Source organism: Pagrus major, chromosome 1 (genome assembly GCF_040436345.1).
Source record: "Pagrus major chromosome 1, Pma_NU_1.0".
Taxonomy (NCBI): Eukaryota; Metazoa; Chordata; class Actinopteri; order Spariformes; family Sparidae; genus Pagrus; species Pagrus major.
Genome location: NC_133215.1, coordinates 5,096,198 through 5,120,174, shown reverse-complemented (window position 1 = coordinate 5,120,174; position 23,977 = coordinate 5,096,198). Strand labels below are relative to the sequence as shown.

At 40.8% G+C, this 23,977-nt stretch overlaps 1 protein-coding gene across 1 annotated transcript in view; it reads right to left on the bottom strand.

Moving 5' to 3' along the window:
- lcor (ligand dependent nuclear receptor corepressor) overlaps nucleotides 1-23,977 on the bottom strand; it is a 75,695-nt gene that overhangs the window by 2,147 nt on the left and 49,571 nt on the right. The window contains exons 3-6 of the mRNA XM_073478492.1: nucleotides 20,383-20,462; nucleotides 15,552-15,684; nucleotides 8,136-8,597; nucleotides 4,635-4,725 (exon numbers count right to left, since the gene is read on the bottom strand). Coding sequence (XP_073334593.1) covers nucleotides 4,635-4,725; nucleotides 8,136-8,597; nucleotides 15,552-15,684; nucleotides 20,383-20,462 — 766 coding nt within the window. The remainder of the gene's footprint in view (nucleotides 1-4,634; nucleotides 4,726-8,135; nucleotides 8,598-15,551; nucleotides 15,685-20,382; nucleotides 20,463-23,977) is intronic.

Sequence of the window (23,977 nt, the reverse complement as noted above, 5' to 3'; positions counted from 1 at the left end):
AGTTGTATTGAACTGAAATTATAACAACCTGTGTGTCTTCTTGCCAAGACCCACTAGTCTAAAAGCAATCTCACAATTCAATATTTCCAATAAGAAAAAAATGTCTCTGCTGCTGTAACATATGCTTACATGCAAAGTGCCGCCACTTGAGATGCTGCAGCCAGTGTCTCCACTGCTAAGTAACTATAGCAACAGTGAAAGGGCTCTTTAAAAAAAAATGCTCCCTTAGGTTTAAAATAACAGGAAATAGCTTGTCAAGTCAGCAGATCGCATGGGGGAGAAAGAAAACTTGAGGGTGTCTCTCCATGGAGACGTATTCGGGTGAGCTACAGTGCAACTGACTTTGCGATGTGGGGAGTCCACAGCAGGGGCTTACAGACAGATTACCACAGTGGGCGGTCTTGGGCACGTTGAAAACAATACAGGGTTAACGAGAAGCTTCTGAGTCTCCACTCGAGTCTACACTTTAATAGAGCGTTCAGTTACAGTAAGCATACAGTCATCAGGGAGGCTGCACCAGACAGTAATGGTGGGTCTGAGGATTCGATGTGAGCAATGATTTGAGGAAATGAAAGGAGCAAAGAAATACACATCGTGATTGTTTGAGCATCTGGGTGTATGATCTGTGTTCCCAGAACAACATTGAGTGAGTACTGAAGCTCAAGTGGTTTATAAAAAAAAGAGTGTAGTTTTACACTGCAGCCATTACTTACTTTAGTTAAATGTTTATATCTAAGCATTTTATTTTAGAAGCTCTCAGTAGATTGAATGTATTTAAACAAATAGACAGTCAAGGGACAAATCTTCAACCAAAACTAATTATCCTTTTTTGCTTGTAGCTCCTAAACAGCTTGTGATCAACCAATTAAAAACAGTAAAATTATCAATTACAATAACACTTTTAAATCAAATACCATGTGAAATCCAAATAATAAAATCATATACAGACTAAAAAATAAGAAAATTATTTTTTTTGTGTGTGTTTTTTTTGCACAAAGGCCAGTAACCTGTAATGAACACACAGACCTGGTGTGTGCTTTTTGGATTGTCTGCCTGTCAAAGATGAATGTGTGTTACTGGGGGTGGTACTGTAGGGTCCGCCTCCTCCTGTAGTTAATATTACATGACCCGATCATTAGGCACTCCCGGTGAGGCTCGTGGCCTTAGGGCCTTAGAACCCTGAGGCAGGAGACAGAGTTCTGTCCTGAGGGGATTAAGGTGCTGTTTCTAATTTTGCTTTCAGTCCTTTGGAAATACTCCACCGTGCGTATTTTAGCAGGTAATATCTTGTTGTGTTAAGAGTAAAAAAAAGAAACCTTACGTGTCTGTAGAAAAGATTTTGCTGAGCATATTTCTTTTTTCTTTTTTACATTTCTTAGTCTGAGAGATCACCGTCTCCTCAGCGTCTGTCTACACATTGACCCCTTTTAAATGGAGACTTCCTTTTCTCCAGGAAACTGACAGTTCCTGGGAACATTGAAACAATAATGGTGACCTCACTCTACTTGAATTGGTCAAAACAAAAAGACTCATGAATAAAATATTGCAAATGTCTTTTTTTTTTTTAGTATGTGAATGCCTTTACAGTTCAGGAATGTCCTTCAGTGTTTTTTTCTTCCATTTCAACAGCAAATGTTTCATCAGGTTTATCACAACTTGGGTATTAGTTTAATATTTTTGGCCATCATTTCTATCAGTTATGATAACACTGTACTCACTTAGGTACCTGCTGAGATCAGCTGCCAATTCAGTGAAAATAAGAGCCAAAGTGTGAAAGACTAGAAATATCCTTTAAAGCCCCTGCCAGATGCCAGGTCCATAACTGAAAATCTGTGGCTGCTCTTGATCCATTGATACATTTTCTTCCAGTTAGGGTTAGATTACAAACTAGTGTGGTAAACACTGGACTTGTTTGATAGCTCTGTATCTCGGCAGCATTACCTTTCAACAGTAAGAAAATGCATGTGTTGGCCGCTTGGGATTTGTGTTAACTGTTATATCGATGCTAAACTTATCAAACCTCAGTTCAGAGAGTAACTGAAGGTGTATTTGCGGCTCGATCAAAGAATCACTGCCCACATGGTGGGCGCAGGTTTTCTATGCCCACAACTGCCACCACTGCGTCCTCGCCGCAATCAAGCGCTTGGGGCTGAGTATTGAACCTCTACTAATCCATCTTTGACCTACAGATCAAAAGTATTCCTGGAAATGGCAACCACGATTAGCGTCGATTGTTTATTCCCTCTTGATGCAAGAAAAGTACGATGGATACAGATTCAAACATGACTTCAAGGCAGAAAACATGGTCATCAATAAATGATTGGGCTGCAATGCCGAGAATTGTCAATAAAGGCACTGACTTCTAGATGAAACGAGAAAAGTAGTCACAGCCTCCGTCACGTGTTTCACACACATTGCCATTGAACTCTCACTCTGGGGTTGGGGGGGTGGTGGACGTGGGAGGAGTCTAAATTATAAATACCTGTACACAAGTATGTATAGCCTTGCCATGGGATTGATGGCAGCTCATTGATCGATCAGCTGAGCCAAACCAATAAGTAAGATATGGAAGGTGGGAGGCGTCGGCAGATCTTGCTCGCGGACGATCACGGGGGAATTAAAGTATGCGCCCACAAATGTAGAGAGGCCGAGCGAGGGCACGGCCCTTCTAAGACCTGCAGAGCTTCGCTTTACTGTGCTCGTGAAGGTATTTCTCTTTAAGCCAACTCCTACCTACCAACAGGTAGTGGTTAGACTTTCTACGACGTCTGAAAGTTTATCTTTGTGAGCAACTTATTGTAAATATAACCGTGTTCAATAGAGCCGCTAGTATTTCTTTCCAAGTTTGATATGTTAAAACAGTGATGTTTATCGTATAGACTGTGTGAGATTTTATCACTTACTCTTCCAGCAAAGTTGTGATTAAACCCATTAAACCAACCCAATATAATAAAAGTTTAAATGGTTTTACACTTTCAGTAGTTTGTAATAAGCACTTGCAGAGAGTCAAACACTGTAAACATAAAATCTGCTGTGTGGCCAATTAAAACAGATATCTGCAACAGCTTGTGTGTATTTACAGGACAGTAAGTAAAGTACACTCGGATGGGAGTCAAGGATCAGAACTCTTGAGAGCAGTTCCAAATTGTCCAAACTGTTGGTTTTTCCGTTCAATTTATAAAAACAATTAAGTCAAACTTCTGCGTCTGTGCTGCTGGAAACTAACAACACGTAGAAGTCCTGGCGGAGAGGAAGAAATGGTCCAAAGCGTGGCTTTATTTCAACTAGAGAGATGACAACAGGGCTGATCGTAATGTCAGTAAAATGATATTTTCAGCCCTTCCCAGGATGAATATCCATTTATATTTACATCAGCACCACACAGGCAGGGTTAGCAGATTTTTTTTGGACGAAGAAAACCGAAATGAAAATGAATGCTGTAAGAGTCTCTCATTTTTAGATGATAGACAGATGAAATCTCACCAATTCCCACCCCTAAACTCAATTTTGCATTTTCCAGTGAGGCATGAGCAGAGGTGAACTGAATGCTTACAAATGTCATCATGTCTCTTTTTGGTGCTGCTGCTACACAGCAGTGGAATTACTGTTTTGCTCATCTTTACTTCATGCATCTTTTATGAGAATGTTCAAGGATCTTCCTGGTGCTTCTGCATGCTTTCTCCCATTTACCACATTTGACTTGAAGTCTTTTACAAGCTGCTCTGTGGTTGGGTTGAAATTTGCTGTTTGCAGTAATGTGCATGCATTTGCTGTGAGAATGTCAGACTTCACAGACTTTAATGTATTGTTTAATGGAAGAAGCAACTACTGTCATATTTTTGTTTATTTCCCTTTTTATTTTATACTTTTGCTGGCAGCATTTTACAACCCAAGTTTCGGATGTCGAGTCATGTGGAGTAATTTGTCCAATAAGCATAGCTATCTAGTTGTTGTTGTTAGCTAGTTGGCTAGATGTTCATCCAGCGCAGATCTGCTAGAAAATGAGGTGACGTGAAGTTTTGAAACAGAAGTAAGAGGACATTAAATACTGAAATCTTCACCACTCGCCTGAAAAGTCGATTGTGGACACCTGCAAGATTGATCACGTCTAAAACCGTCAGATCGCCTAACCCTTGCTACTCCACAGTTGTACATTTGGGATGTCCTATATCAGAGCTATTCATTTGATAAGCAAAAATAATCTATAGAAGGCTGTCTTATCAGAGCTACTTCAGGAAATGTGTACAGTGTACTGCGTCAAGTGTCTCTTCTCAGTTTGATTTATTTTAATAGTTTTAGAGTTGTTAAACAGTGAAACTATCCAGTACTTTACAAGAACAAAGTATAGAAAAGTTGAAGCCTGTCTTGGATGGTTGTCATCTGCTTGTGAAGTCGATATTTGCTGGCGAAGAATGAAGCTTGACCTGCAGTTTGGCATTCATATACGGTCCTGAACCCGAATCATCACCTCAGGCCAAACCTCCACACAGCATTAAGACTGACACGTGCTCTCTGGGAGGTGCAGTGCAGAAACACAACAGCACTGACTGCTTTAACCTCTCCAGTGTTGTTTTAGGCACATGACTGCGCCGCTCCGCTAACAGAGGCCAGTTCCACTAATCCTGTTGTCTTACCCTTTGACCCCAGGCGCAGGAGAGAAGCCGGGGAAGGCCTTGTGGCTGCCAGCGCTGTGGTTCTTCTTGGTGGAGAGGTCCAGGACGCCATCTGAGGGTAAAATCACACAGGAAAAAAAGAATAAGAAGGAGATTCAAGCACAAACACATCGAATCTTATTCAGAGCATTTCTGCTCACATACCTCTATGAATTTGTGTTGTAAAATGTAGGTTGGTCATTTTGTACGTTTGTTAAGCAGTAGTGAGATGGATGTCAGACTCAGAACTGGCCTTACTGGGTAGGTACGTGTACTTACAAGGACTTTGACTCCAGTTTACATTGCTCTCAGTGTACTACACACTGCTAGGAATGAGTACAGCAAAAACTGAGAGAATGAGATAAAGAAGGACTTTTTAAAAATGTTAGCAAACATTAGCAATTTGCGCTTAAAAATGCAAGTTGAGTGAGTTATGTGAAGCACGCGACTTAAACATCCGATGAAGCAACAGAAATGACATATTTCCGTCATGTTTTATGCACGTTTTTTGTTCGTTTATTGTAGTTTCCTGCGAGTTCACCCATCACAGCGTTCCCCCGTGTTAGTCTTTTAACGACGCTAAAAATGTGTAAAATTTACCTCATTTCCCTCCACAGCGAGAGATCACTGCTGTCGATCTGTTCATTAATGAACTGCATCTAATACACGCCAACAGCTTCGGCAACTTCTCGTGTTTGTGCGAGTCTGCATATGTCAGACTCACACTTCCGTTTTTTTTCCTCATTCTGTGGCGAGCTGACGAAAAAAGACTTGAGATATCCTGTGTGCTTCAGAGCAGGTGGAGTCTCTGTGACACTTCAGCAATGAAGTCTGGGAAATATGGGAACATGCTGTGTGTGAAATCTCAGTTTATTTGTGAATATGTTTGTCAGGCAAATCAGGTCACCGAGCACGCACGGAGAAAGACACATCATCAACGGAAATTCAAGTGAAAATGAGTTTAAACTGAGCTGCTCTTTTGAAAAATCAGATTATATTACATTTGAAAACAAAATATTGAGCTTTATTAGTATTAAACTCTGACTGTGCAGCTCATTGTTTTTTTCTTTCATGACTTGAGAGCTCTATTACATGATTAGGACGTGAAGTAACCCTGAAAGATAGAGTATGGATAAGATATTATTCCTGTCTGATGGTGTAACTTTTCATAAAGCTCCTAAATTACTGCTTTTTTTAAAGCCTGAGATTGAAGAACATGCAGCATCTACACACAAACATGCAAACATATACCACTAAATTCATGAACAGACTTTGTGTGCGTCTCTCTGTGTGTTTCGCTGGTGTAATCCCGAGAGTGCCGCTGACCTTCTGACCCCTCTAACCCACACAACCCTATATGGGCATAGTACTCACTAATCTTCAGGGATTTTTGATGTTTAATCGGACAAAAAAAGAAAACATGAGGTGATATTAAAATGAAAAACAGAGTGACCGTACAGCCCAGAGACGGAAAAAAAATAATCTAGTCACGTTTATGGTAGTACAGTATACACAGCACACACACACCAAAGAACATGTGTGTATTTTGGCTCCAACATGAATCTTAGGGATGACGGCCATGATTAATTATGCATAACAAGATGCACTCGTGAGGTTCTCTGAGCTGAACACGTAAATTAGCATCTACATTAAACTGAGCTTTCAGTTTGGATCATCAAAATCAAACAAAGGATCGGCGATTCTCCCAGAATCCCGCCTGTCTAAAGGGGAAAACAACACTCTGAAGGGTTGGAGAGTATTTTTCTTGCTAATCTTTTTTATTTTTTTAGAATAAAATCAAGCTGCTGTTGTAAAATGTTGAAAAAATACCTGCGACATAGCTGTCAGTGCTGAAAAAATCTATATAATCAAATAAGATATGGAGTCATGACCTAAAAGTCAAAAGTCAAATCGAACAGGGGATTTAGAGAATCTTGTACTATCGTAAAACATCGTATTATGATATAACTTTTGATTTAATGTCTTCATTTTTATGTTCAAATATTTTATGTTCTGTCATTAATTTATTTTCTGTTACTAATGTTAATAATTGTTTAGTAGGAAGTCAGACTCATTCAGCATCACAATTAGCCAAAGAGTCACTGAAAGTCTTAGCTGTGATGCTAATTCAGACATCACCGGCCTGATGTGGGTCCAATTTACTGGAACAAAGAAAAATAAAAAGGAAAATCTATAAAGATTGAGAAATAAGATGTTTAGTGGTTAACAGCCCTGACATAAACTAAACATAACATCATCTTAGGAAACAGTTGGCTCTTTGTGTCCACCTGTCCAGGATTCACTCCGCCTGCTCACCAGGCGGTCTCTATCTGTGTCCGTCTGCTGGCTGGTAATGCGGGTTGATCAGAGCTTGAAATAGGTGCCTGCTGCTGTTGGATACAGGTTTGATTAGAGAGCTGAGACTGAACCAAACGGTAAAAGTGCCATAACACCAAAAGAGGTTTAAAAACACTCCGTAGAGTAGCAGAGCCCTGTTGCTTCGTCACCTGATTCATTATTAATGTAAATATATTGAATAGTGAGCATTAAAAATGTAATTTTCTTCCTGAAATTACATCTACTGTGTAATTTAAATGAGTGCGTGCGTGTATATGATCCAGCTTTGAGGATAATCTGAGTCAGAATTCGTCTAAAAGGTGTTCGTGTGTGTGTGTGAGAAGGAGAGGGAGGGAGATAATGTGCGAGCATGAGGTGGATGTAATGCCTAAATCTTTTTTGTAAAAAATTAAGGAGGCTTACTGTAAGCAGATTCCAAAAAGCTGGTATTAAAGTGGGGGACCAGTCACACTGTGGTGACGGTTGAAACAGCGAGCTGTCGCATCAACCCTGCAGCTCGCTCTGCGAGCGAAACGCAGACCCCCTGCTGGTTTGGTTTGATTAAACGTAGATTGAGCCCTGAGCTGCATTTCAGAGCTCAGTATAGTGCTGCAGACCCGATCCAAAAGATGACGGCTTTTCAGTGAGCCGTTCACGGGGCCCGATCTGTATGTGATGGTTGTGAGTCTCTTCGTGCAGTCGTCCGTCTTTGAATAATGTCAAGGTGGTGAAACATTTTGTGAACATTTGATGTGTAACTCTTAACTACAGATGTTTGTTGTCCAGAAAAGAAATGAAAATACCTTTTTAGATTCATAAACTGGTCCTGAACAAGGCAATGGACCACATGAATATTCAATACCATGATTAGAAATGGGGAATGCTGACTTTCTCCAAACATATTGAGAAGACACCTTATATATTTTTTTAAATATATAAGTTGGGTTAGACTTGCAGCTGTCATATTTAAGGTCGGGTTAAGACTCCAAAGAATTAATAGGAGTCAATAGTCTGATAGGTGAGAAAAACGTGTGTGTGTGTGTGTGTGTGTGTGTGTGTGTGTGTGTGTGTGTGTGTGTGTGTGTGTGTGTGTGTGTGTGTGTGTGTGTGTGTGTGTGTGTGTGTGTGTGTGTGTGTTGCTCTCACCCTGCTGGCTGGGCTCTGGATCTTCCTGGTTCTTTTTAACGGAGAGGTCCAGCGGGCCGTCCTGGTCGGCCATGAGAAGCTTGCTGAGGACGGGGTTCTGTGCAGAGGCAGCAGCCGTTCCTCCTCCTCCACCATTACTGGCTCCTGTACCGTTGCTGCAGGCGGGAGCTGAGGCGGCGGCAGCGGCGGCGGAGGTGGGGCTGAGGCCCGGCCCTGGGGTCGGGGACGGGGAGGAGGAGGCAGACGATGGAGGGGAGCTTGGCGCGGGCAGGGGTCCTCGCGGGGAGCTCGGGGCCAGAGACGCCACTCTCGGCAGGCTTTGGTCCTTCATGATGCCGTTGGGCAGGGGCGAGTCGTCCTGAGTAGTTTTTGAGGTATATTCGGCAGCGAACTGGCGGATCATTCGCTGCATGATCTCACGAGCCACTAGAGGAATGTGAGGTTCTGAGAAACTTGGGAGGTCTGCAGAGAAACAAAACACAGGACCAAACATGTCAGCATCCCGTCCTCCAGGAATTTGGTCAGTCATTGCTACGTTTGCCAGTTTATTTATCCCATTTCATCCTGAATATGTAATCCTGATGCTATGCTGAAATAATCCAAAAATCACTCGGAAGCAGCACTTAATCCGGCCTATTGACCATGATGGAAGCACCATGATATCAGTGCATCCTGCAGATTATCACCACTGTCTACAGCGTCTCACACTTGACTACTTGTTTCTTTTCTCTGTTTTTTTATCAGTGTAAATTGAGTAGTTTACTGTTGGTTGGACAAAAGTATCAACCTGAACACATTGCCTGGGGCCTCTGGGAAATTGTAACATCAGAAATAAAAACATTGACTGTAACCATAGTGGAAAGATTAATAGCATGTGAAGGTAAGTGTTAGCTGCAGCCCTACTGTCATCTACAGTAGAGACTTCTTGAATTTCACAGCAGTTTTTATTCTGCAGCTCGTTAGTAAGGAGTTAACAATACAATGTTATGAAGATTGTGATTATTTTAAATGTTTAGTCAGATGTCATCTACAGGAAGAGATGCTTCTTTATCAGATGGTAGTGATCACATGATGCCTTTCTGTAATGCACTGTACTGTCAGATATCCTATCATACCATATATTATCTCATCATCTCGAAACAAATCAAATTAGCAGCTTGCATTTGTGCTTTTTTATCACTAATCAGTTCCATTTACATTATTATATATCCATACTTTACTACCAGCGTTTCCCCTCGGTTTGTGGAAGGATCTGAGTGTCCTTCGCTTTAAATAAAGAATAAGCAATTCCACATCATTTTGGACCACTGTAATATATCTGTGCAACTTAATAAAATATACAAACAACACACCAAAAGCTTTAATATTAAACTTGCTAAAGGAGTCCACTGGGGACCAACTACAACCGTTGGATCTGGGAATAGTAATTTAGAGCTGGTTTGATGCTCTTCACATTGATTTTACGTTCATTAAATAAGCCTGATAATGGAACGGAAAACGCTGAGCGCAGTGAAACAGACGACATAAATAAAAGACCTGTTTCAAAGTGCAACAAGTGGCAGGACAGCACTGAGAGTCTGTGAGAAAACACAGATGTCAAAAATCAAACTGTCCATTATCCCCCGCTGCGACAAAACAAACCCACTTCAAACGCTCGTCATTGATCTCATTTGTTAATACACATCGAGCAAAACAGCGACAGTGACGACACATTTGTTATTAATGCATTAATCTGGCGTTGTCCCAGATAAGTCAACTGCACTTATCTCTTTACAACCAGCATCTACATTATTTGGATACATACATGCGTGCGACTGAGTCGGACCCTAAATCCTCCGAACAATACATTAGCCAAAAAAAATCTAATCCCACAGCTATACTGAAATAATCCCAAAAAAGAATCACATATATTCCATACAGCACTTAATCCTGCCTATTGAGTAAGGCTAAGGCTCCATAATGTCAGTGTTCAGCAGTTACATGCTGGTATTTTCCAGCACATCTGCTTTCCCAGCATGCCTGGGAACTCAGTTATTTTCAGTTTTTTTTTCCAATTATCGCCTAGTTTTCTCAACTCATTTGTAATAGTTCTGGGTGTTTCATAGCCTGATTACTGTCTCATCACATCGTGAACTCCACACTACAGAAGCAACGAGGGTTACCAAGTAAATGTGTGACAAATACTGTAAAACCACCGATGATCTATCGCGCTCCATTTGAACTTAACTCCCTTGTGGGCAAACAACAGCCCGAGGCCTCAAGATTAAATGCGACTTATTTATTTTGCAGTTCTGAAAAACTTATCAAGCACTGTAACAGTGAAGAATGTTATCAAAACAAAATGTTTTCAAAAAGTGTTTTACAGATGATTTAAAAACCGCTATGACAATTAACACTGGAAATGCCAGACGTGAACAAAACACTGGAGTCAAACATGCAAGAAAACAAAGAGGCAAAAACAAATAATGTCAAAGCCTGTTTGTTCTGAGAAAAAAATGTCCTCCCTTTAGTCGATGTTTGATAAAGACATGAAACTTACAAGAGTGTTTAAACAACAATCTGTTCAACGTTTTGGATGATAGTGGAGTCAGTCTTGTGATTTGTACTGATCAAACTGAACTTGAAAAATCACAAAATCAAGGAAATGCACTAACTACCACAGCACTTTTATTCTACATGTATTCTGAATACTTTTTATCTAAGTTTATCTTGTGTTTTAAATCTGATGTTTTTATGTTTATAACCACAGGCTGCTGTAAAGCTGTGTCACAGACCTCTGTGTAGGAGTTGTTGCCATTTGTTATTTGTGATAGATTGCTTAATCCCTTGTTAATGTTATTTGACCTAAACATCGCACTTAGTAATCCCTGCCACTGAAATGATCCTGTTGACATGGCGATAAAAGAGCTTAACTACCTGTTAGCAATTAACAGATTCTCAGAGTTGTTCTGGTATGGAGATACACTGTGTGGCCTTTGCCCACTCTGCAACAATCAAACAGGCTTGCCGTGTATGCTAAGAAAAAACCCAGGGAGCGGATTAGTCTGCTGGAATTGTGCCCTAATTATGCAGCTCCATTTTGACAGGTGCAGGTTTCATGCTGCAGTGACTTGCTGGGATAAGGCCCGTTGTGTAACACTACCGGCTCGCGCAAAAGGTACACAAGAGGTCTCGGCTCGCTACAACAAAGCAGAGTGATTTGGCAACCGCATTTTTCCTGAAGCATTTCCTCCAGTAGCTCAGGAATTCAGCCGTCCACCCTGAGAGAGGAAGCTTCATGACGGACGCAAATGGCTGCAGCGCAGCACACATGGGTCATGTGTTAACGTGTGTTGATTTGCTTTGTTTATTTCTCATATGTTTTGCAAGACATGGAAAAGGTCGCCGTCTTTGCAACAAGAATCAAAGTTTGATCGATGATACTTGAAATAGTACATTACTTTATAAAGCTGAATTTAAAACGCAACAACTTGAGAATAGGAGGTGTTTCAAAATGCCTGCCGCAATCAAGAGAAAAACAATATTTTGGATGATTTGTTTTTAAGCGAGTTTTGCAACTTTCTGTCAGCACAAGAAAGGAGTCATTATGGTGCATGGACCTGCATTTCTATAGCGCTTTTTCCGGTCTGCTGACAGTGTATGAATGTGTGTGAATGAGTGGATGTGACAAGTTTTGTAAAGAGCTTTGAGCTGACGGCAGAAGCGGCTCATCAGGTGCAAGTATCTTGCTTCAACGTGCAGCTGAGGAGCCGGGGAATCGAACCAGCGATCTTCCGATTGTTGGACTTCCTGCTCTACCTCCTGATCTACAGCCGCCACTGGAAGTGCAAATGCTAACAAATGCTACCGGATGCCTGTTTACATTCTTTAATGAAGCTAGTCCTAAGGGCAATATTTTAATTGACTTGGCTCTGTTGCATAGCTGCTTTATCTTGGCAGGTAAAAAGCAAACATTCTGTCTGCTTTGACTGTATCTGTGACCCCGTTTGAGTTTTAATACAGCTGATTGCACCACATGACTCATTTATGTCTTTATGTTTTGTTTGTCAGACATCAGCGCAAATAGAAACTAGAATGGCCCTCAGTCCTGTAACTCAACAACCCTGTTTCAGTGTATACATTGTAAACCACCCCTACCTGCTTAACAATAATTTAAACTTGCCCTACAATGCAATGTTAAAGAAAGTGAGAAAAAATTCCTGCCTCTGTCCCTTAATAGAGAGATGAACTGACACCCCTACCGGTGGACCTCATGGGTACATACAATAGTCAATGGAGAGAGACATAATTTTTGATCCTGTTTAAATCGTGCCATGAATTACAAATATAATGTTGCAGTTTGTCTTCAGGAGAGTAAAATATCATCTGGTTTCATGTCAAACCGCTCAGTGAACCACACGTCTCACTCAACGTACATCGCCAACACCAACATGGCCGCCGCCTCGGCACAGAAAACAGCATTAACAAAAGGTACAAATCACAATAAATCTGCTCATATTGACAACTGCAGTTATGTGAAAGGAGAGTTGGTCACTTCTGTGAGCTGCTAATATACAGGAGCAGCTCTACAATGTTTAAGTTAGGGGTTTTGGTGAGCGTCCGACGACTGTCGCTTGTGCTTACGTATTTTCACGGTCTTATATTTGATTAGTTTCATGACAAACTGCAACTTTCTCAAGTTGAACGTATATCTTTTTACATTGACAAACATCATATGTGTGATTCATGGCAAAATTCAAGCACGATCAACACTGTATCTGACTCTCAACCTTGACTACTGTACAAATTCTTGGGGCGTGACAAAGTTAATAAACAGTTATGTGGTCTGTTTTGAGACCCATCCTTCATCCAAGTTTTATGGAAATCTGTTTGGTATTTTTTGTGTTATCCTGCTGACAACCACATAAACCGACACAGATGAAAACATAACTTGGCGGAGGTAAAAATGATTACACTGATCTTCTGCGAAATACTAACAGCATCGTCAGTCACGCCTGGTTTGTAACATCTAGCAGATTGAGCACTTGTTTTAACAGTGTTTATGAGCCTCACTACGTGCTGACAGGTCCGTTACTGTATTAAATGGCAGGGTGAGTGTGTGTTTGTGTGTCTCATCACGCTGCCTGTGTGGCTGTTCCTCTGTCTATATATGGCTGCTCCACAGGCAGCTTTGCCTGTGTGAGGGAAGCCAGATTGATTGGGGCCAGGCATTGATTGAACAGACATCTGCTTCCTCCCTCTCTCCCTCCCGGAAAAAAAACACAACACAAGCGACAGTCTATCAGGCTCAGCTCTCCTCACAAAATAGCTGCCTGCCTCAGGACAGAACATGATCCACTGCCAGTTTGGAGGGGATGATGGCAACTCAGCAAGTATTCTGACTGTGAATGGGAGCTGATTTGAGGCGTGCACCAAAGCTGACAGTGCATTTAAATACAGGCTCTTTTAGTTTGGGTTACACAATGACATAAGCATGTCATCGGTTGTTAAAGGCCTCAAAATGAAAAATCCGCATTTGCCCAAATGCTGCTATGACAGGACTATAAGACGGCTCTTAAATCATGTGCATGCCTCACCAACCGTTCACCTAGTTTTCTTATTTTTCCCAGTGAATGTGTACATTTTCAAAAGCATTCTTCGTCCGCATCTGCCTGTTGGCTAGGATTCTCATTTTTACTGCAAATGTAAACTGGTTATCAGTCTTCCTGATTGCTAATAATTAGGGCTGCAAGATATGGTAAAAGCCAAATCATATTTATTTTCATTTCATTTTTCATTTTAACAGATATTGCAAGGGCAATATGATTCACGATTAGTAGGAATGAGCTTTTTGGCATCATCATTTTCATTTTCACTGACAAACTATTTAATGTGTGATAATGATGTGACATTTGTCGAGGTGAGACAAAAAAAAAATGTTTTCTTAAATCTGGGGAACAAGACTCGCATCCTGGGCATCTCTGCAGCACTACTGTACTTCATCATGATGAGATTTTGTCACACATTTTACTTTTATCAAAAAAATTGCATGATCTTTTGATTTGGATATTGCATTTTCCCATAATTCAATTATAATTAGATTAATTTTGCAGCCCTACTAATAATCGGTATCAGCCGTGAAACAAAAAACACATCTTCAATCCTAGCATACAGTCAACTGCTATGGCAAAACTCACTTCCCCTTTTCTGAACTTCCCATCATCCCAGATTCAGCGCTAGTTTCTCGGCATCAGTTCTTGCACGCCATGTAAAATAACCTCCTACGGTTTCCCACATGGCCCCTCATAGTAATGATGGCACTCTTAGTACAGGTCGGAAAAGTGGGTCGGCCTCTCTGGCCCAGATCTTATCTGATTTAGGGTCTACCTGGAGGGTAGAAATGTCTTTGTTCCAATTGTAAAACTTTAAAAAGGGTAACATATGGCGTCCCTCAGGGATCGATCCCTGGTCCCCTTTATATCCAAACTGCACAAAAACTACTTACGTTAACCTCCAACAGAGACTTGAGTCCCTGATCTGATTATGTGTAGCAAAGTCCTCGACTTGTGCACGATGCATAGTTTTCCACAACTCAATGACACTTTAGTTCCCGCTCCCACTTTAGTTTTAATACCTGTTAAGTTCACATCTTTGTAATCATTAATGTGCTGCAACGTCTCCGATCCACCTTACAAAACCCTGAAGATTTACTGAAGATATTACAAAGTACAGCAGGCCAGAACTGTCCACATGTAGACGCACCAAAGCCAATAAAGTTTACTTAATGCAGATGAGATCATTCTCACTACTTTCACTTTATGATGTAAAAGGATAACAAGAACATTCGACCCTGTTTGATTTCGGTGATCATGGATAGGAGAAGATGAAACTATGTGATTTTTGATCATTGGAGATAATGTCCAGTTGTATTGTGATTAATAGCAATATAAAGCAGATCTTCTACTGTGGTCAGTTCTATAATTTTTCCATTACTTTGCATAACAAAGAGCTTTTCTACTCCTTAAAAAATTATTAATTGTAAATGGTCTGGTTTGAAATCCATTTGGGGATCCAAAATAATTAAATGCAATAAATGTCTGAAATATACAATACACTGTGGTATTGTATTCCCCTTATAGGGATCATTTATGTGAAATCCCCTTATATTTACTGATTTCCCTGAAGAATTAACCAAATTTTCTGAAATACACCTCTGGACATTCTAAGATATTCCAGATATCTAAGACCAGAGGGAATGTGAAATGAGAAATGAAGTGACTGATGAGGAGTGTGTGTGTGTGTGTGTGTGTGTGTGTGTGTGTGTGTGTGTGTGTGTGTGTGTGTGTGTGTGTGTGTGTGTGTGTGTGTGTGTGTGTGTGTGTGTGTGTGTGTGTGTGTGTGTGTGTGTGTGTGTGTGTGTGTGTGTGTGTGTGTTACCTTTTCTGTGGAACACAGCATTGAGGAAGTCTTGGGCCTGTCTCTCCAGCCGGCTGATCCGAGACTGCTCCTGTTTGAAGTCTTCACAATCCGACAGCACCTGGCTGCCTCCACCGTTCTCTCCGCTGTGCTCCTGCAGAGACGAGCACAAATGCATGAGTACTGTCAAAAAATAATAAACCCTCATACACCAATCCCTCCGTCCACCATCACATCCAGCTGTAGCTGCTCATGGTTCTGCTCGGCTCTCCGGTGCCAATAGAAGATGTGTTGGAGCCGCAGACTTTTCCATCCTTTTAATCTCAAAATGGTCAATTTTGCTCCAAGCCAAAAACTGAGTATAGTGATTTTTTTTTCTTCCCGATAAGAGAAGGTGGTCTCTGCTCATAATGAAACATGTTGTGGCTTCACTGCAATCTGCAATTGATCATTTATCTTTGTGAGACTTTAGACTCAGATTCCTAGATATCCACATTTTTAATCACAGGGCTTCAAGTACCGATTATTATTTTTATTGATTAAAAGGTGCTATTTGTAAGAAAATATTGATTTTTGAGTCTCAATCCTAACTCGTCAAAGCCTGACGCGTCAGGATGGCAGCTGACCCGTCCTACAATCCCAAAGCGTCATTATTTGACAAGTTGGGAATTAGACTCAAAAATCAACTTTTCGTACAAATAGGAGCTTTTAATCTGTCAATTACCTTTTATCTTGTTTGATTAATCAATAATGGTGAAATCTTCAGTTGAGTTGACCAATCAGAGCAGACTGGCCTTAAAGAGACAGGCACTTAAAGAAAAGTGTTCAGACATTGTTTTTTTAACATTGAAGCATCAAAACATTTTCTAGCAGAAACGCCCCAAAAAAGCATGAAGCTTCAGTGATAAATCGTTTCAGCACTCCATAATTGTTCTGATTGACGATCATACTTGATATTAACAACTACAGAGAAAAATGACAATTACTAATGCCCCTGCAAGTTTTAAGATGATGTTTTAAATATGTATGTGTTATTTTAGGAATGGGACACACACAAATAAATCCTGATCAGTCTACTGTGATAAGTGGTTCGTAATTTTGGTTTCTACTCTCACAAACTGCTGTGAAGTCTCATTTTGGGAAGGGGAAGGATAATTAGGCTTCAAATCATGATGAATGGGGAGAAGTGGTGGCAGGACAGCTCACTTCTCTATTGAGGTGCCATTGTTGTAGGCGGGCCTCTTCGAGCTGACAGCCAATAGAACGGCTCCCTCTGGGAATCCGAGGTATTGAGTCTGACGAGACACGGGTCTGCCAATGAGAGATTATTAAGAAAGAAACAACCACTAAGAGGGAATGTGAAGGAGGGATTACCACCACTGTTAGCTTCACTTGTAATGAGCGTGTCTCCGTTGTCTTTACAACGCTAAACGGGGATTTTGTGTGTGTGTTTGTGTGTGTGTGTTTGCCTCAGTTGCAGGAGACAAAGCAACAAACGGAGATGATATGAGTGTGTTTTTAAGGCTTTCATTATTCCATCCTCTCTTTATTTTTAACCCCCTCAGCTCTCTCTATCTGCTGGCAGTTTGCATGGCTCCAGATCAATGAATCAATGGTTCCCGCCCACAGAAGCTCCTCTGGCATTTCACAAACAAGCAGAGGGTAATAACAGTGAGACAGAGAGAGCTTTCAAGCCCTAACGGATGAATAAAAGATTAAAAAAAAGCGTCGAGTGTGGAGAGGAATACAATTAAGGCTGCTGCAAAATTTGTGCGAGTATTTGTGATGGTTTGCACACTATGAGTGGCTAACTCATTATTGACCAGTCAGACAACACTGCTGAAAAGACCTGCAGTAATCCCTGCTAGGCTTTGTTTAATTGAATTTGCTCTGTTGATTGATTTGGATTTTTTTTCTTTGTTAGTGTATATTTTACATACATGGACGATGTCAGTGAGTGTTGTAGCATCGTGCTGTAGCATGGCTTTTATTAGCATGGGCATAGAGACTGGAAAAGGGAGCGCAGGGACGGAGAGACAGATGGGGGTTGATGAAGGGGGTCGGCGGTGAGGCAAGGATGTTTTTTAAGAGACAGATGGCCGACCTTGGAGGTCAGACCGAGGTCACATTGAAAAACAAGCAACGGCCTACGGAGGGAAGGACGCCCCCTCCTAACTTCCTTCCCACCCTCATTCACTTGCTCAATCACATCCCAAAAATAAATTAGGAGATGGAAAACACAGACAAGAGGTCCTTGAAAAGTATTGGAAAGTTTAAACATGTAGAACTGAAAGACGGTCAAAAGCTCCAGAACGAGCATGTAAGTGGACCTCGACATTGTCGACCTGTGAGAAGAAACTCCAGACTAAAAGCAACAGACAGATGTTTTTTATTTCCTCTATTTCTAAAAATAAATCTTAAAAATTTAATTAAATCCGTGCACGTTTTTGTTTTTTTAATGAACCACCTTTATTGAACAGGCAATTAGATCAAAGAGTTAATTAATAGCCACAAGTGACTGATCCATCTGTCATTACTGCTGCCCACCTAACACTGCATTTGTTTGTTTTCTAAATTAATCAGTTTTTCCTCTTTACCCACATGTACCCTGTGGTGCTTCAGACACACCACTGTGGTGATGACGAGGGCCCACGTCTGAATCAAAAGGGGGGCGCTGCACCCCCCGACAACCCTGCTCTTTTTCCGTTGAAGTGGAGGCCTGCGTCACATGAATGCTTTGTCTGCAGCAGAGGACACACAAGCAGGTACCACAATGTCCGTGTAATGTATGTGCATATGTGTGTGTGTGTGTATTAAACAGCGGTCCGTCCAATAAACTCATTATTATTCTGCTCTGATCACTTTTCAGCAGAAACTCTGAGAGGAGGCAACACAGTCTCACTAATTTACACCCATGTCCCCGTCCTCCTCCTCCCCCCGATTCGCACACACACATATCTACACAAACACACCTCCAAATCATTGTGTCGCGTTCCTTTCATAAGCTAAATTGGGGTCAAGACCGTGATGGTTGAACAACACAAATAACAAGTACGCAGGAGGAGGAGGAGGAGAGCGAAAGATGTGGAGAAAGCTCAAAAACGGTGGCAGACAAAAACACACAACATGTGCAAACAAAGGGAGGAAATTACTTCACAGAAGTAACACAAGTGCTGTTTTAAGTATTAAGCAGAGTTTTTCTCTATTCTGCAGACGATAAAAATGAAAAATGTGACGGAGAAACATTGGTTCACTTTTCATTTTTACCTTGTTTTATGAAAATCTCTGCAGTGTTAGAGTGAAACGTTCTCACCCCTCCCCCCTCTTCATCCTCTTAATTCACACAAACAATGGTCGTGAAAACGGTGAAGATGGTTTTCGGGTTTTATTATATTCTGAACATAGTGGATATTATTTAATGCAGTTATAAGATGTTGACAATGAGGCTATTGTGAGCTTTGGATAAATATGCTGTGAAGATTCATATATTAAGCCTGATAATTAATAATGTCGACAATGTATCAAGGCAAAAAAAACAAAAAACACTTTGACAAATATGCAACTTCAGGTCTACCCAAAATGTGCCTACCAGCAACTTTTAATTAAACTAATTAACACATGATTTCTCATTTGTTTAAACTCCCGGTCTTTATGCTAAGCTAAGCTAATCCTGTTGGTTCGAGCATCATATTTAGCACACAGTTGTGAGAGTGAAGTCGAGCTTCTCGACAAACTCTCCAAGAAATCTGAGAGACCGCTGAGAAAGTGTGGAGTAACAAGCCGTCAGACTTTTCCTTCAAGTTATATCTTTAATAATTAAATAACTATGAACTTTTTTATCATCCAACTGTCCAAGAACAAGACGGACACTTTGATCAAGGGTGTCATTTCCACTGGGGATGTTATAAAGGTTTAAACAGTCACCAGAGTATTAGCTAAAGTGTTGTAGTGGTGCTCTGGGAGTTGTTTTTGTTTATCTCTCAGGCTACTCTAATATATTACTGAGGGTTGTTCAAGCAGTTTGTTTATAAATAAACAAACTGTCTTTTTTTTTCATGACTGAATAAACTGAATAAGTAAACTGACCTTGAAGGACAACACAACTTCATACTGTTCTAGTTTGTTTATACGTGGCGGACTCTGCCACCTTTCTAGCTTCAAACAGTGTTCTGGGACCTTATTTTCCTCTGAGAACAGCTTGTTTATTCACTTATGGAAATAATAAATATTGCTGAGTACTCATTAATATTGTAAATATTAAAATTCTGACTCTGAAGCTCTTCTCCAAACTACATAGTGCCCCTTTAAGTAGGTTTGGCATTTCTAGGTTTTGTCAATTTACCTCCCCGCTTCTGAAACCAAACCTAGGAATGGCCGGAGTGCTGCTAATACCCAACATGCATGTATGTATTTGAGGAAAATCCCTGTGAGCACGAGGAGACGCACAGACCCTTCTCCACCAACATGGAACCGGTACCGTTCTGGTTTGTGCGTTGTCTAATTTTGAACCATTTGGAGCATTTTGACCAAAAAAAACATGTATTTCTTTGACTTGAACTGTGAACCAAATGGAACAAGTCATATTCTACAACTCATGTTGGCTGGTTCACGAGATGGCACCGGGGTTCAGAGAAGCTTGAATGCGTCTAGTTCAAGAACCAGAGCTAATTATGTGGAAAAGTGTCTTCAGAAGAGCTCCACACCAGCCTGGGTCGGTTTGAACCGAGTGCTGTGAGGCGAAAGTGGTACCGCCCACCAGCTTCTGACAGTTAGGACATTAAAGCCATGTAGTGATGCTCAGAGTCACTGAGTCTTATCTGACGGGGGGAATAATTGTTGTGATGACTCCTACCTTGACTCTCTCACGTCTTAAGCAGCAGAAGAGACAGTTTTCATCGAAGGACCAGTCAGACACTTCCTCCGGCTCGCAGTCTGGGTGAGAGAGGGAGACAAAGGGCAACATGTTGAATCAAGACTCCAACTCCCATAAAAACCCTCGATGCACTTTCCTAAATCCAAACCGCACATTGTTAGTATCTGAAGTCCTGTCATCAAGCAAAGCTCTGAGGAAAATCTGGTGACAGTGAAAGAAGATAGTTTTATAGTTTTGTTATAGTCTCTCTGATGATGTGAGGTGCAGATGGATCGACGGAGAAATCGCGTGTTTTCATTCAACATCCAGTCAAGCCTGCGGAGAGTGACAGCCGAGGGCCCACAAACCACAGCAACGAGAGCATTACAATGATTCACTTTTAATTACAGCCGAGGATTAAATTACAGCGGTGACTAACTTCATGTGTCAAGTACGCCATGCAAAAAAAATACCCTCCGCCGTGATTGACAGATGAGCTCAATTCACTATTGAATACATCGTTGCCTAAAGAGCACAAATACTGCATGATTGCCTGTGTGTGTGTGTGTGTGAGTGCATGTAAATATAACTATCTGTTTGTGAAGTGTTCATGCCCTAAAGCCTTATTTGCGAGGAACTAATTACGCCTTTTCCAAGACTGAACTCTGTTCGTGTTCAGTGGGATGAAGAAATTCGCTGCTGTCTCCTGGTAGTTCAGCTGCAGCAGATCATGGAACTGAAACATCCTGCGTTTGATCGCCTCCCTCCCTCTCAACTTTCCTGTCTCTCTTCCTCAAATGGAGACGGATGTGTAGATCCTCCAGTAATACGATTATTTTTACCCAGTTGTAAATCCTCATTTGAGGGTTAGCAAACCAAGTCGTACTTTAAATGCCAACTCACTAAATAAGGACTGCGACTAAGCATTATTTTCATCATCGATTAATCTGCTGATTATTTACAATTAATCGATTGATCGTTAAGTCTTTAAAATGAAAAAAAAAAGGCCGATTGATCAGAGGGTCGTCTATCATCTGTCGCTCCGTTGAAAACTTCAACAATGTAACTACAAACAAATATCCTGCAGGCGTTTGTGCAAACCTCTTGTGCATGAACGAATGCAGTAATTACTTCATAAGTGGATCAACAGGAATTTAATTGGCAGTCGTTCTGATAACTGATTCATTGCTTTGAGTCTTTTTAAGAATGATGCCAAACATTCTCTGGTTGCAGCTTCTCCGCTTCCTCAAGATTTTCTGTTTTTCTTTTGTTTTTATTTCATTGGAAAACTGAATTTCTTTGGGTTTTTGATTGTTGGTGGGACAAAAGGAGACATTTCTTGACATTAACGAGGACTCTGGGAAAAAGCGGCGAGTTTTCATCACGGTTTTCTCCACGTTTAATTGATAATGAAAATAATTGCCAGCATGCGATGATATGTAGGAAATGGATTCCAGATTCCAGGACCTTGGTGAGAAATTCTAAATTGGAAAATTTGCAAGTGAGATAAATCACAAGATGGAGAGTGTGAACTGTGAGGTGAGGATCGGGCCAGTGTTGGCGTTCTCTCCACTGCGTTTTGGTATCAGTTCTGACTTTTCTCGTCTGGCCTTCTTTCTTTGAAAATTAATTAATTAATTGAAGAAGTTACTGAAGTTAGGGGCCAAAAACAGCATCGAGAGCCAACTTACAAAAACAAAACCCTTCAACAAACATGTTGATGACAAAGAAAATGAAAAAGAGTATTTTGAATAATTACAGACATGGTTACTTCATACAGAAATCAAACGATCTCAGGAATCGAGGATTGGTCGTCGATTGTTGCTCGTATCAATATTAATCCTGTGCTTGTGGGCTCATGTTTGATTCACGTGACGCCAGCTGTCAATTCAGCCTCACCGAGAATCATTGCCGTTCAGCATTGTGTAGTCACGCAGGTTACAAACATGCGAGTCTTCATCCTTCAGAATGTAAATGCACAATCCTGACGTGCAGATTACCAGCAGAGCTCCTTCTGAACCGAGCTGAGCTGAGAGAGAGAGAGAGAGAGGCTGCCGTCCACTTGGTTACACCTGAGCTGTTGCCATGGCGCTACACTTTCTTTAAAAACCTTCAATTCAGTTCGAAACACATCAGCACAGTGACATATACAGACAGATACAGTGTGTATATATATATATATTATATATATATATATATATATACAGAGAGAGAGAGAGATGCAGTGAAAGAGAGGAGGAGGAGTGTGTCACAGACAGGAGGAAGAAGATCGAGTCAGCTCAGCAGAGAGAGAGAGAGCACAGAAACGCAAGAACAAAATCAATATGGTCACAATATACTGTGAACATACAGTATATGTCACATCACAACCTCCCGTCTCCAAAATGTCACCTTCTCAGCTGCGCTGAAGATGATCATACTCATCACCCGTCACTTGACGTTAAAATGATAAAATAAACAAACCTGCATCCACAATTTTACCAGCGATGTGCTAAAATATACAGCGATCAGTCAAAGCCCTCAAACCGCTGACAGGTGAAGGGAATAACATCGGCCATCTTGTTAAATTGCTAGATTTTTACAGAGAGACCACCTGCCACACCACAAACCTGCTCAGCAGGAACGTGACCTTCAGTTCAAGCTGCCAACCTCAAAACCCTCAAACTCTTTTTGATCTTTGGAGAAAATTAAAACTACAATCCCGATTTCTGTGATGCCAGAACATGCAAGACTATAACTGTCAGATAGACTATTTCATAGGAACGTTATTTAGCAGATTTACATCACAGCAAACTGTTTTCAAGGCTGTGTTTCAGAAAGTGACAGGATCTATTTCAACCATTCTGTTTTATTTCCATCCACATAAAACGCTGTAAAAACCTGTCATTTATATTGTTTATATGAAGAAGGATCTCATTACTGTGACAATTATTATTATTATTAGAGCTGCAACGATTAATCCTGAAATTGATTAGTTGACTGAAAGAAAATTTAATTGGCAACTATTATTATGATAATCAATTAATCGTTTCAGTTGTTTTTAAAGTAAAAATGTCAAAAGTTTGCAGGTTTCAACTTTCAAAATTTGAGGATTTGCTGCATTTCTTTGCCATTTTCTGGCAGTTAATGAGACTTTAGGCTGCGGGAAATTATGATGAGACTAATGAATTAATTGATTAATTATGGAAAGTATTGTCAGTTGGAGCCCTAACTATTAGTTTGTTATACTTTTTTTTGCAGTTTGCTTCTTTATTAATGCAGTTCAGACTTTTCACACCAAGCTCAAATCTTATAATGTATTAGCAGCCAAAAATCTGATCCGCTCCTTTCAGGAACAGTGACGACATCTGCAGTCGTACAAAGACAAGAGGAACCGAAGCGCTCTGCTTCTGCTGCTGTATTAGATTCCTATCTGAATCCCCTTTTTATTCCCTTTATGTGTTTGTGTGCGTGTCCAAGCAACAGTTCATACACGCTGCGCTCCTTTATAATAGAGCAGATCACATCTCGGGCTTTTTCCAATCACAGTCCACTTTCCTCACATCCCTGTGCGACATGCAACAGATAAACGACAGTCTATTTCTCTCTCTCTCTC